Source organism: Coregonus lavaretus, assembly GCF_964263955.1.
Source record: "Coregonus lavaretus genome assembly, chromosome: 28".
NCBI classification, from domain to species: domain Eukaryota; kingdom Metazoa; phylum Chordata; class Actinopteri; order Salmoniformes; family Salmonidae; genus Coregonus; species Coregonus lavaretus.
In genome coordinates, this window is record NC_140015.1 from 39,893,688 (window position 1) to 39,907,584 (window position 13,897).

General features: G+C 42.9%; 2 protein-coding genes across 2 annotated transcripts in view; one reads left to right on the top strand and one right to left on the bottom strand.

The window, feature by feature from the left end:
- Nucleotides 1-152: 152 nt before the first annotated feature.
- LOC311104069 (uncharacterized protein) lies at nt 153-4,600 on the bottom strand. Its single transcript, XM_084145731.1, has 4 exons — nt 4,347-4,600; nt 3,555-3,732; nt 3,207-3,268; nt 153-2,689 (listed from the first exon to the last, which is right to left on the bottom strand). The coding sequence occupies exons 2-4, from the start codon at nt 3,682-3,684 to the stop codon at nt 2,642-2,644; spliced, it is 240 nt and encodes a 79-aa protein (XP_084001857.1). The 5' UTR covers nt 3,685-3,732; nt 4,347-4,600; the 3' UTR covers nt 153-2,641.
- A 298-nt stretch (nt 4,601-4,898) lies between these two features.
- Nucleotides 4,899-13,897, top strand: part of LOC311103658 (conserved oligomeric Golgi complex subunit 1-like) — a 24,976-nt gene continuing 15,977 nt past the window's right edge. Inside the window, exons 1-7 of the mRNA XM_084145271.1 lie at nt 4,899-5,263; nt 6,031-6,141; nt 6,441-6,574; nt 7,808-7,989; nt 9,208-9,384; nt 10,781-10,937; nt 13,337-13,547. Of these exons, the coding sequence (XP_084001397.1) occupies nt 4,955-5,263; nt 6,031-6,141; nt 6,441-6,574; nt 7,808-7,989; nt 9,208-9,384; nt 10,781-10,937; nt 13,337-13,547 (1,281 nt within the window). The 5' untranslated portion in view covers nt 4,899-4,954. The remainder of the gene's footprint in view (nt 5,264-6,030; nt 6,142-6,440; nt 6,575-7,807; nt 7,990-9,207; nt 9,385-10,780; nt 10,938-13,336; nt 13,548-13,897) is intronic.

Below are 13,897 nucleotides of genomic sequence, written 5' to 3' on the forward strand. Positions count from 1 at the left end.
TTGGACCTCCTTGTTGTATAGTACTAACTTGGTTGGACCTCCTTGTTGTATCGTACTAACTTGGTTGGACCTCCTTGTTGTATAGTACTAACTTGGTTGGACCTCCTTGTTGTATAGAACTAACTTGGACCTCCTTGTTGTATCGTACTAACTATGACCTCCTTGTTGTATCGTACTAACTTGGTTGGACCTCCTTGTTGTATAGTACTAACTTGGTTGGACCTCCTTGTTGTATAGTACTAACTTGGTTGGACCTCCCTGTTGTATAGAACTAACTTGGTTGGACCTCCCTGTTGTATAGTACTAACTTGGACCTCCTTGTTGTATCGTACTAACTTGGTTGGACCTCCTTGTTGTATAGTACTAACTTGGTTGGACCTCCTTGTTGTATAGTACTAACTTGGTTGGACCTCCTTGTTGTATAGAACTAACTTGGTTGGACCTCCCTGTTGTATAGAACTAACTTGGACCTCCTTGTTGTATCGTACTAACTTGGTTGGACCTCCTTGTTGTATAGTACTAACTTGGTTGGACCTCCTTGTTGTATAGTACTAACTTGGTTGGACCTCCCTGTTGTATAGAACTAACTTGGTTGGACCTCCCTGTTGTATAGTACTAACTTGGACCTCCTTGTTGTATCGTACTAACTTGGTTGGACCTCCTTGTTGTATAGTACTAACTTGGTTGGACCTCCTTGTTGTATAGTACTAACTTGGTTGGACCTCCTTGTTGTATAGTACTAACTTGGTTGGACCTCCTTGTTGTATAGTACTAACTTGGTTGGACCTCCCTGTTGTATAGAACTAACTTGGACCTCCTTGTTGTATAGTACTAACTTGGACCTCCTTGTTGTATAGTACTAACTTGGACCTCCCTGTTGTATAGTACTAACTTGGACCTCCCTGTTGTATAGTACTAACTTGGACCTCCCTGTTGTATAGAACTAACTTGGACCTCCCTGTTGTATAGAACTAACTTGGTTGGACCTCCCTGTTGTATAGAACTAACTTGGACCTCCCTGTTGTATAGTACTAACTTGGACCTCCCTGTTGTATAGTACTAACTTGGTTGGACCTCCCTGTTGTATAGTACTAACTTGGACCTCCCTGTTGTATAGTACTAACTTGGACCTCCCTGTTGTATAGAACTAACTTGGACCTCGTTATGAATCAATAGAGCAACTTGTCTTGTTATTTTTTTTTTGTCAAACACTCGTTACTGAACATTAACGTTTCTCCTCTCCACATAGTTATACCCTTTTCACACTATAATACCGACCAAAAACGTACTGTACCGGCTCAAATATTTTATATTAAAATGTATAGTTTATTTGGGTAGGGACCGATACAAACGTATTGTCTTCTCCTACACGGTTCCAGCATCTATGGTTAATGCCTAACCAGGCCAGCTCAGTACAGCTCGGTTTGCTCTGCTCAGTGGTGTGAAAAAGGGTCTTGGAAACAAATGTGTCAAGCAGATTGTCCTACTGTGTAGACTACACAACTCAGAAGGATACGTTTTGTGACATGAAACGGTGTTAACGCAACTCTTCATAGTGACATTAACTTGTAGGTTTCTGACTCTATACTTGACATAAAGCGTCATTCCAAGGAATATAAAGGAAACCGTACATTCCCAGCTTTGAACGGTAAACGGTCATGCCTCCTGAACGGTCATGCCTCCTGAACGGTAAACGGTCATGCCTCCTGAACGGTAAACGGTCATGCCTCCTCAACGCTAAGCTATTATTCTGTTATTAATCGTATTATCAATTCATTTCAATGTATGTGTTGTTTGCTAATGTGTTTATTTATTCAATTGTTTATTTTTGCACTTATGTTACTTTGCCTCTGATTCCCTGTGAAGTGAATATCCATTCCAATGCTGAACAAAATTAATTATCACTGCAAGTGTTAATAAAAACGTATTTTGAGATATGTATATGTTGTGGACCATATAATCTTATCTGTGCAATAAAGAGATGTTATACAAGTGTTCAGTCAGTCAATCAGGACAGATTCAATACAAAATATTTAAATGTTATTGAATAATTTTAATAAGTACATTGTAACATGTTTCAACATAGAATTATATTGTTTATAACTATTAAAATCATGCAATTGTGAATCAATACTACTATATCTATCATTCCTCATTACATACGTTTAAAGTACATGTTAAATGAAGTACATAACATTTGGCTTTGTGAACTCGCGTTGATTACACTACATAAAGAGTGGTGCCTAGTTTTTCATGATCCCTTAGTGAAAGCCCTTTTCTCTTCTGGTTGTGACACCCTGTGACTTTTCACCTTGCTCTCTTTTCTGGCGTCTTAGCAACATCCACTAGCCGTGCAGGGAACAAGTAAACAAACTGATTCATATGACCTCCGATGACTTTCCACCATTAGACAACAGCTAAAACGGGTTACCACAGGGAGTGCAACATTTTCCACCAGTCAAAGTAAATAGATAGGACCGGGATGAAAACAAGTTATACAACTCTTGGTTTGGCACACAGATAAAAGTGCAAATATAAAGTGCATCTATCTAAAAATATGAATACAATTAATTATAAAAGGACTAATCGATTTTCTAAAAGTCGTCATTGTGGAATCTTTTGATTCTGTTCCAAGTTTCTTTCAGGAATCCATTCCAAAGTTTTCATGGCCCACTTTGTGTCTTTTAGGCTGTTGGGAAACACGGAGTGAGAGAGAGCAGCGGAAATCATTTATCTTTCAAGGCATCTTTATTCAGAGGAAATACAGTGAACACTGTCTCACACAGATAGGCAGCACACAGACTGCTTCATACAGCCATGCTAAATCTGTGGTCACACTAAAACAGACCCTCTATTGTAGGATGTGATCATGTGAATGATTTTAACTGATGGGTCTTCACCATAATACCATAGATACCAACAGATCTGGGCCCAGGCTATAGATACCAACAGATCTGGGCCCAGGCTATAGATACCAACAGATCTGAGACCAGACTATAGATACCAACAGATCTGGGACCAGGCTATATATACCAACAGATCTGGGACCAGGCTATATATATACCAACAGATCTGGGACCAGGCTATATATACCAACAGATCTGGGACCAGGCTATATACACAGCACACATTTCTCACAGAAACAGGCCATTACATTACCTGTCAATCGTTGCATTTTATTGAATATTGATTGATTGCTACATTACCTGTTCATCGCAGCAGCAGCAGCAGCGGATCAGAACCAGGAGAACAAGCAGCAGAACCATGCCTGAATGGATCAAGATGTGTATTTATTAGGGATCCCAATTAGCTCTTCCTGGGGTCCAAACATATTAAAGCACTTACATTACATATAAAACAGTACATCATATGACATTATTACACCACTACCTATCTACAATACAAAACGTTTAATACCACCATACAACAATATCACAATGTGTGCGTATGCATGTGTCTATACCCTTGTGTGTCTCTTCACAGTCCCCGTTGTTCCTTAAGGTGTAAGATGGACAGTCATGTGTGTGTATGTGTGTGTGTGTGTGTGTTCCTACCGATGAAGATGAAGAAGATGGCAAAGGAGGCGATGTCCCAGTCAGACTGGAACAGCTGTTTAGACTGCAGTCTGGACACCACGTCTGCAAACTGATCCTTAAACTCTCCCTGTAGGTTCCTCTGGTCCATGGCTATAGCGGAGTTAGAGTTAGTCTCTTCTCAGTAAGGGTTAACACACTGGAGAAGAAGGACAACAACATTATATGGTTTATTATGATTATAAAATACAAGGTTTGTCTGGTCCAGAACTGTAGCAGTTAGGGTTAATACAGGACACACTGGAGGAAGAAAACATATGTGGTAATTCTATATAGGCAATGACAATGCACCTGATTGGCTGACTGTCGGTTTATAAAGTAGGCCTAAATATACAAACCAATGTTATTTCATTGTAAGGGAGATCATGATGCATTTTGAATGTACCTCGTAAATTGAATGGATCAGAGTTCAGTGTACCTGCTCTGACCTGGACACAGTACTTGTCTCCTGATCACTTTTACATAGACTACTATGATTAGACATAGATCAACTAGCCAAAAAAAGACTATATTTTACATCTAAAAGGACTACATTTGCTGTTAATTTCTTTAACACAAGACCAACATCATTATCGTTATGTTTGACTGACAATCGCAGCTTGATTAATTGCAGCCTCAGACTTTCCCCTTTTAAAGAATATTCCAAGATTACCTATATATCTGACTTCACTTGAACATAAACAGTTACAATAAACTCATATTTTCGGTAGTAATCAAACAAGTTTCTATATGTTTTCCCGAAGTTCATTGTACCTGTAACTCGAACAAGCTCCTGGTGTTTTTTCTCTTCTTCCGGGTACCTGCCCGACTGACGCACCTGTCGCAGTGTGAGTCAATGTACACTGATTGGCATGGGGCAAAGGAAGGTCGTTTAAATTCTGCTTAATTTCCTCCAAGTAGATCTTAAGGTGTATTGTGATCATGGACTTACCGAATGTGAGCGATATCGCCAATCATTTCCACCATTGCTCTTGGCCATGTCTTTTCAAAGGAAACTTTTATTATGTGACTGGAGGAAATCAAGTCAGAACATTGAATATGTGTGACGCATGTATATAAAAAACGGGGATTTGTCATAGGTACAGTTGTGTTTTCATTGCATAGATACACTATAAATGTTATATTTTTTCTATAGTAAACCAGCTGAATTACGTAATATTTTGTCAGGTTGTTGATTGAGCTGCAGTCATATGATGTATTGTAGTAACATATTAGATCCGCATGAGGCGCTGTTACTTTCCTGGCTCCTCATTTTCAGCTTTTCATCTGATCCATTGTTTACGTGGAAGTGAGTTTCGCTCCGTCTTCCGGGTTGTAGTTTCTTCAGGTTGGCACGTCGCTCTCTGTGAAGCTCAGCTGCGATGGCCGTGGTTCCTGCTCAATCTCTCCGGGTTTCGGATATCCGAGACCCGACGGTTCTGTTCGAGCGGTACAACACGGAGGAGATACGCGGCATCGAGCGGAAAGTCCGTGGAGAGATCGAGCACAAGAAGGAGGAACTTCGTCAGATGGTGGGCGAGCGGTACCGCGATCTGATCGATGCCGCCGACACCATCGGAGAGATGAGGCAGTGTTCGGAGAGCGTAGTTACGTCCATCCAGGACATGCACCACTACTGCCACAAGCTGAAACAGGGGAAAAGCGTTCCCCAAAGCAACAGCAAAGAAGAGGTATGTGGCTCCATTGTGAAACTAGCGAGCTAACGTTACTTGGCGGTGGTGATGGCTCACTAGTTCTGTTGATTTACATAGCAAACTGTTCTGTACCATTCCCTCACTGTGTATCCCTGTGTTTCTCTCTGTCTGTGCCTGCATTTGTTTATAATCTCTGTCTCTGTCTCTGTCTCTCTCTCTGTCTCTGTCTCTCTGTCTCTGTCTCTGTCTCTCTCTCTCTCTCTCTCTCTGTCTCTCTGTCTCTGTCTCTGTCTCTCTCTCTGTCTCTGTCTCTCTGTCTCTCTCTGTCTCTGTCTCTCTGTGTCTCTGTCTCTGTCTCTCTCTCTGTCTCTGTCTCTGTCTCTCTGTCTCTCTGTGTCTCTGTCTCTGTCTCTCTCTCTGTCTCTGTCTCTCTGTCTCTCTCTCTGTCTCTCTGTCTCTGTCTCTCTCTCTGTCTCTGTCTCTGTCTCTCTCTCTGTCTCTGTCTCTCTGTCTCTCTCTCTGTCTCTCTCTCTCTCTGTCTCTGTCTCTCTCTCTGTCTCTGTCTCTCTGTCTCTCTGTCTCTGTCTCTCTGTCTCTCTGTCTCTGTCTCTCTGTCTCTCTCTGTCTCTCTCTGTCTCTCTCTCTCTCTCTCTGTCTCTGTCTCTGTCTCTGTCTCTCTCTCTCTCTCTCTCTCTCTCTGTCTCTGTCTCTGTCTCTCTCTCTCTCTCTCTCTGTCTCTGTCTCTGTCTCTGTCTCTCTGTCTCTGTCTCTGTCTCTCTCTGTCTCTGTCTCTGTCTCTCCAGGTCCAGAGGCAGTCCCAGGATAAGTTCTACACCATGGCCTCTCAGATCAAGCTGCTGCTGGAGATCCCAGAGAGGATCTGGAGTTCCATGGAGGCCTCTCAGTACCTGCAGGCAAAGACACGTATTACTAAGACAGTGGACTGTTAGCATTTCCCATAGGAAGACATGTCATACTTTACCGTCATGCTAATACTAGCTGGTCAATGATCAATGATGTATGTAAACCCACATCATTGGGCATGGCTAATGCTAACAAGCTAACTCTTGGTTTAACGGACACTCCTGACCAGCCAACCAATATTTAATTTCAGAATTGGTTAAGGTCAGGGTTTGGGTAGTCAGGCTGGCAATGGGATGCTGGTGAGAAAAGTCCTTATAACCTCTCTGCTTTACCACCCTTTTTGCTGCAGGCCACCCAGCTCTACCTGCTCTGCTGCCACCTGCACAGACAGCTCCACCTGGAGGCTGGAGGACCACAGTACAGCCCCGTCCTCGCTCGCTTCCCAATCCTGGTCAGGCAGGTGGCTGCTGCTGGACACTTCAGGTGAATGTCATCATGATGTCATTTTGGATGAGGAAGCCGATTACCAAATCTGGATTTTCTGTGAAATTGAAGAGCCTACCGAGCAGGGCTAGGAGCACCACATTCAATTTAGGAGCACCACATTCAATTTAGGAGCACCACATTCAATTTGGGAGCACCACATTCAATTTGGGAGCACCACATTCAATTTAGGAGCACCAGAAAATAAGATGTTTTAAATTGATTGAGATTCAGCCTATAAGAATTCTAGCTACTTATGAAGCACATGTTGTACCCTAGAAACTAATATGTGACACTGTAAAGACAGTTTATTATAAAAGCTAAAATGTTGATACGAATACCTGTCATTGAAATTACAAAGTCATTTTTGGAATATTACGTTTCTACATTGTGTAAAAGCACTATTTTCCTATTGAGATGCATTACATTGAAAATTGTACACTGTCTCTTTAAAAACGTCAGGTTTGTGATGATGACAAGCAAGAGATCTATTCATTCATTCATTCATTTGATCAGTTATCTCCTAAAAAAGCTATCCCTTTCTTTCAGTGCCCCAAATGTTTGGTAAAGTCCTGTGTAGCTCAGTTGGTAGAGCATGGCGTTTGCAACCCCAGGGTTGAAATGTATGCACTCACTAACTGTAAGTCGCTCTGGATAAGAGCGTCTGCTAAATGACTAAAATGTAAATGTAAAGTTACCAGGTTGTTAGCTAGCTAGCCAATGAGGTAACATGACTGAACAAAGTGTAAACAAACGGTTAATGACGAGCGAGTAGTTTTAGAACAACCCACTACATGGTTTACGAATGTAAAATGAGGTCCCGGTGATTCACATTTACATTTACATCATTTAGCAGACGCTCTTATCCAGAGCGACTTACAAATTGGTGCATTCACCTTAGGATAGCCAGTGGGACAACCACTTAATTTTTTTATGGGGGGGTGGGGAAGAGAAAAACGTTGCGCCGGTAATATGGATCAGATCTTTTGACCTGGTTCTGCTAGAAGGAAGATGTGTTTGCTGAAGTAACGGTGCAACCATGACCCTAATGAATCAGCACTTTCACCTTTCTTCTCGAGGGCACTCTGAAACAACTGGACAGCAAAGCCTTTTTTAGTACAACAATTATTATCTGGGAGATTGTTTTCCTAGTTGCACAGTGCTCCCAAAATCCTGCTGAGCTGAAACAAAACAATAATATGCATCTCTCTCTTCCACCCCCCCTCCCCCCAGGTCCACCATTTTGCTGGACAGTAAGTCAATTCTGCGTGGTCGGGCGGTGTCGGACCAGGCCATCGCTGAAGCCCTAGTGTCCACCATGCTCCTGGAGGACAGCTCTCCACGTCAGGCTCTGGCTGCCTTCCTCCTGGCTAGGAAGGCCTCTATCCAACAGCTACTCAACCAGCCACAACATGGTACTAATATATACCAGTGTACCACAATACAACACAATACACTACACAACATCCTACATAATACAACACATCATCTTACACAATACACAACACTACATCCTACATAATACAACACAACATCCTACACAATACACAACACTACATCCTACACAATACAACACAACATCCTACACAATACACAACACTACATCCTACATAATACAACACGACATCCTACACAATACACAACACAACATCATACACGATACACAACACAATATCCCACACAATACAACACAATACACACCACAACATTCTACACCATACACTACATCCTACACAATACACAACACTACATCCTACACCATACACAACACGGCATCCTACACAATAAAACACAATACACAACACAACATCCTATACAATACACAACACTACATCATACACAATACAACACAATATACAACTCAACAGCCTACACAATACACAACACTACATCCTACACAACACAATACACAACATCCTACACAATACACAACACTATATCCTGCACAACATCCTACACAATACACAACACATCCTACACAATACACAACCCTACATCCTACACAATACACAACCCTACATCCTACACAATACACAACACTACATCCTACACAACACAATACACAACATCCTACACAATACACAACACTATATCCTACACAACATCCTACACAATACACAACACATCCTACACAATACACAACCCTACATCCTACACAATACACAACACTACATCCTACATAATACAACACTACATCCTACACAATACACAACACATCCTACACAATACACAACCCTACATCCTACACAATACACAACACTACATCCTACATAATACAACACTACATCCTACACAATACACAACACTATACAATACACAACACAACATCCTACACAGTACAACACAACATCCTACACAATACAACACAATACACAACACTACATCCTACACAATACAACACAACACAATACACTACACAACATCCCAGCTAGTCAACAGGCAGACCACAACATGGTGTTATACCAAAAATAATACAAACTATTACGGCCGTGACACTTCTACTCAAAGTCAACATGCAATTTTATCACACTTTCATGATTGCATGTTGGGATGTTTTTGTTAAACCACTTCATCTCTGTTCAGTGGACTGGTGTGGTGTTTCAGGTTTACAGCCATGACTGTCTGTGTTCCAGGTGCTGGTATTAAGGCCCAGGTGTGTAGCCTGGTGGAGCTCCTTGTGACCACTCTGTACCAGGCCTACGCTGTCTTCTACGTACCCCCAGAAGGGAGTCCCCGGCTGGGGAACGGAGGGCTGAGCTCCGGCCTCCTCTTCACCACTCTGGAGAACGTCACCTCCAACACGCCTGCAGGTACATTACCTATGATGCCCTGCAAGAAATGGTTGAAGAAGAAAAAGTACTTTCATCCCATTTTAGTCCCAAACTGCTCTTGAGCCCCAAAGGGTACCAAAACATTTCTGCAGCAATGAAGGTCCCCAAGAACACAGTGGCCTCCATCATTCTTAAATGGAAGAAGTTTGGAACCACCAAGACTCTTCCTAGAGCTGGCCGCCCGGCCAAACTGAGCAATCGGGGGAGAAGGGCCTTGATCAGGGAGGTGACCAAGAACCTGATGGTCACTCTGACAGAGCTCCAAAGTTCCTCTGTGAAGATGGGAGAACCTTCCAGAAGGACAACCATCTCTGCAGCACTCCACCAATCAGGCCAGAAGGAAGCCACTCCTCAGTAAAAGGCACATGACAGCCCACTTGGAGTTTGCCAAAAGGCACCTAAAGACTCTCAGACCATGAGAAGCAAGATTCTTTGGTCTGATGAAACCAAGATTGAACTCTTTGGCCTGAATGCCAAGCGTCACGTCTGGAAGAAACCTGGCACCATCCCTACGGTGAAGCATGGTGGTGGCAGCATCATGCTGTGGGGATGTTTTTTAGCAGCAAGGACTGCGAGACTAGTCAGGATCGAGGGAAAGATGAACGGAGCAAAGTACAGAGAGATCTTTGATGAAAACCTGCTCCAGTCTGGGGCAAAGGTTGACCTTCCAACAGGACAACGACCCTAAGCACACAGCCAAGACAATGCAGGAGTGGCTTCGGGACAAGTCTCTGAATGTCCTTGAGTGGCCCAGCCAGAGCCCGGACTTGAACCCGATTGAACATCTCTGGAGAGCTGAAAATAGCTGTGCAGCGACGCTCTCCATCCAACCTGAGAGGATCTGCAGAGAAGAATGGGAGAAACTCCCCAAATACAGGTGTGCCAAGCTTGTAGCTTCATACCCAAGAAGACTCGAGGCTGTAATCGCTGCCAAAGGTGCTTCAACAAAGTACTGAGTAAAGGGTCTGAGTACTTATGTAAATGTGATATTTTTTATTTTCATACATTTGCAAACATTTCTAAAAACCTGTTTTTGCTTTGTCATTGTGGGGTATTGTGCGTAGATTGATTAGGGGAAACAAACTATTTAATCAATTTTAGAATAAGGCTGTAACCTAAAATGTGGAAAAATTCAAGGGGTCTGAATACTTTCTGAATGCACTGTATATCCGACAATATACCACAGGTATATTGTAAAGACACAAAATTATATTTGTTGGTAACCAGTTTATAATAGCAATAAGGCACCTTGGGGTTTGTGGTATAATGTCAATATACCACCCCCCCACCCCCGGCTTTATTGCGTAAGTATAGAACTTTTGACATCTTGTGTGAACCTGTCCTTCTGGTCTCACTTGTGTCCCCTGTTGTCCAGGTAAAGGGAGGCGTGTCCTTCAGGAGGAGGTGAGTACAGGTAGCTGGTTCAAGTACCTCCCCTCCTCCATCACTGAGTTCCAGCCCGCCCTCAGAACCCTGGCTCAGCCAATCCAGAGAGAGCAGCTCAGAGACACCCTACAACAGTGGATCAACATGTAAGACATCATCCAATCAATGCCCTTTACTTTGCATATAGAAAAAGCTGCCATATTTCAGCCAATCACTGCCCTTCATTTCAACAGCTGATATTTAATAGCTATCATAATCCGCTGTAGAACAAGAATGAGATTGGTAAGGAGAGTCGGTGATCTGTGACCAGAAATATCCAGGTTCTTCAGGAACTATATCTGCTCTGGGAACTAAATGGACCAAAATGGAACGGAGTCAATGGAACTGATTAGAACAGCTGACTCCTATGTGTTCTATCTGGCCTTTTTTCTAGGCTCTATCTCAATTCATCTGGCCTCGATTCCTCACATCCTATTGGAGAAAAAGGTCCAAGGTCCCTCCCTCGGACCTTCTCCTCCAATGCATTTATAGAAGGAGGCGAGTAACTGAGCAAAGTTTGAATTAAGAACGAGCCGGACGGTAAATCACAAACCTCCGCCCCTACCAACTCGCTCGGAGGGCCCTCCGTTGTCACGTGTTGCTGACGAAACTCCGAGGGTGACTTCCAGACAGTGGTGAGGTGATTTTAATAAACCCTTCAACTTGGAGACACACTCCTGACTTGAATGATGCAATTCATGTTCCACTTTTTAAATAATAAAACGAGCATGAATTCTAATGAACAAACCCCCTGTTGTTTTACAAGATATAAACCTCAGTAACAGGCAACCCTTTAAACTCGTATATGGGTTGAAAATGGCAGATTTGGACACTGATAAGCGCCTACATTGGAACACAGTGGCTGTACAGTAACATGCTATACATGACGTCAGAGCTCAGCGGCTGTACAGTAACATGCTATACATGACATCAGAGCTCAGCGGCTGTACAGTAACATGCTATACATGACGTCAGAGCTCAGCGGCTGTACAGTAACATGCTATACATGACGTCAGAGCTCAGCGGCTGTACAGTAACATGCTATACATGACGTCAGAGCTCAGCGGCTGTACAGTAACATGCTATACATGACGTCAGAGCTCAGCGGCTGTACAGTAACATGCTATACATGACGTCAGAGATCAGTGGCTGTACAGTAACATGCTATACATGACGTCAGAGCTCAGCGGCTGTACAGTAACATGCTATACATGACGTCAGAGCTCAGCGGCTGTACAGTAACATGCTATACATGACGTCAGAGCTCAGCGGCTGTACAGTAACATGCTATACATGACGTCAGACCTCTGGCTCTGTGCTTCACAGCTCTGTATGGGTTTTGACTGACAGCCGTTCTGAACTTCAGCACCGCACGTGACAACAAGTTGCCCCCCATCCCTCCCGCTAATGTTGTTGACTGAGTGAGAGAAATGCTGTAAATGAAGAGGACTCTATGTATTTAGAAAGAGGAGACGTTGAGGACTATAGTAAATACTGCTTTGATGTCATACCAGCAGCCAAACACCCACATTTCCACTTGACATTTCCATATCATATAACTCATGTCATATATAGTGTCAACGTTTATGATCACTACGTTTGATGTAAAGATCAAGATGACATGGCGTTATACCCTGGGTTGTTCTGAACAGAACGAGCCGGTTTGTCTACTGTGAAGAACATTATCCTCGGCACACCCACCTGAATGAGCTCAGGACTCCTTTCTATGCCAACCAAAATGACCATCTGTTTCCCTGAATTACCTTGTGAAAGCCTAACACTGTAATATCGTAGTTTATAACTTAGCTAGTCATGTTGGCAATAGAACAAGCTTTCAAATGATGCCCACCTGACCCAGATTGCGATTTATAAATGGACCATTTTTGAATTGCGTAAACAACAACAGTAATTGTGTAAAGGCGGGGATGCAGGGCTGTGTTCCAAAAGAAAACTACTACAAGTGTCCTTGCTCTAGTTCCTCACCAGCACAGCTAGGAGAGCTCAAAACAGCACCTTATAGTTGAAGACTTTGAGTCATAAAAGTGCATTAGAATTAGTTAGGAACTTTGGAGAGGTGTGTGGCCACTTGGAGACACCAGTTAGTCCTCTCACTCAAATCCTTTAACACATTTCCCAGGAATATTATCATGTTACTGAATATATCCAGACTATTTCAGATTTCATTATCAACAAATGCGGCTAAAAGTACATGTAAAATGCACATAACATCAACAGTGTGATTTTTTGGATTCAGTCTTGTATCAGGTGAACTGTTGTGTCCTCAATTTTGGTCGAATAATTTTCCCATAATCTCCCAACTGTTCAATTTTAATTGTTACCATGGTTATGCATTCCATATTTATACAGTAGGAAACATTTCAATGTAGCCCAATCCATATAGGCCAATTCCCAAGAGTGTAAAGGGGTTAAACATTTAATTTGGGAGGTATTTCGTATTTTACTTTTGTCCTTTGTCCTTGTTTACTTGTTGTATTATTTCTCCCAGCTGCAAGGATGACGTCTGTAACGGTGTCAGCAGTCTGGTGGTCTATGTGAATAATCTGAAGGGCCTAGCCTCCATCAGAGATGCCGTGTGGGACCTCCTCTCCACCGACTCCATCAGTCAACACTGGAGCTTCGTCTGCCAGCGGCTGTTAGAGCGCCCCCTAGCGCTGTGGGAGGACTTCCTACAGCAGCTCTTCCTACAACGCCTGCAGGTAACCAGCTGCCCCGTTTCCAGGACACAGATTAAACCTAGTCCTGGACTAACCTCGTCCCCAGGCTTTGATTGTGGACGCTTGGAAGGCTGTGTGTGGTTCCTGGAGGAAGGAGCACCTTCTGTGGAGAATCTCTGTTGACCATGCTTTTCAGTCCAGGACTTGGACTAATCTGTGTCCATGTTATAAAATAGAAAGGAGAGCTGACAGTTTAGATGTTGTTATTAATATTATGTTGATATTATCTTGTCATGTGTATTCTGTACACCCTGCTCCTCTCATTACATTGAGCTGTTCCTATTCAGACAGTGGGGAACCTTTTAGAAACAGGTTTAGCAACAGGTCTGTTT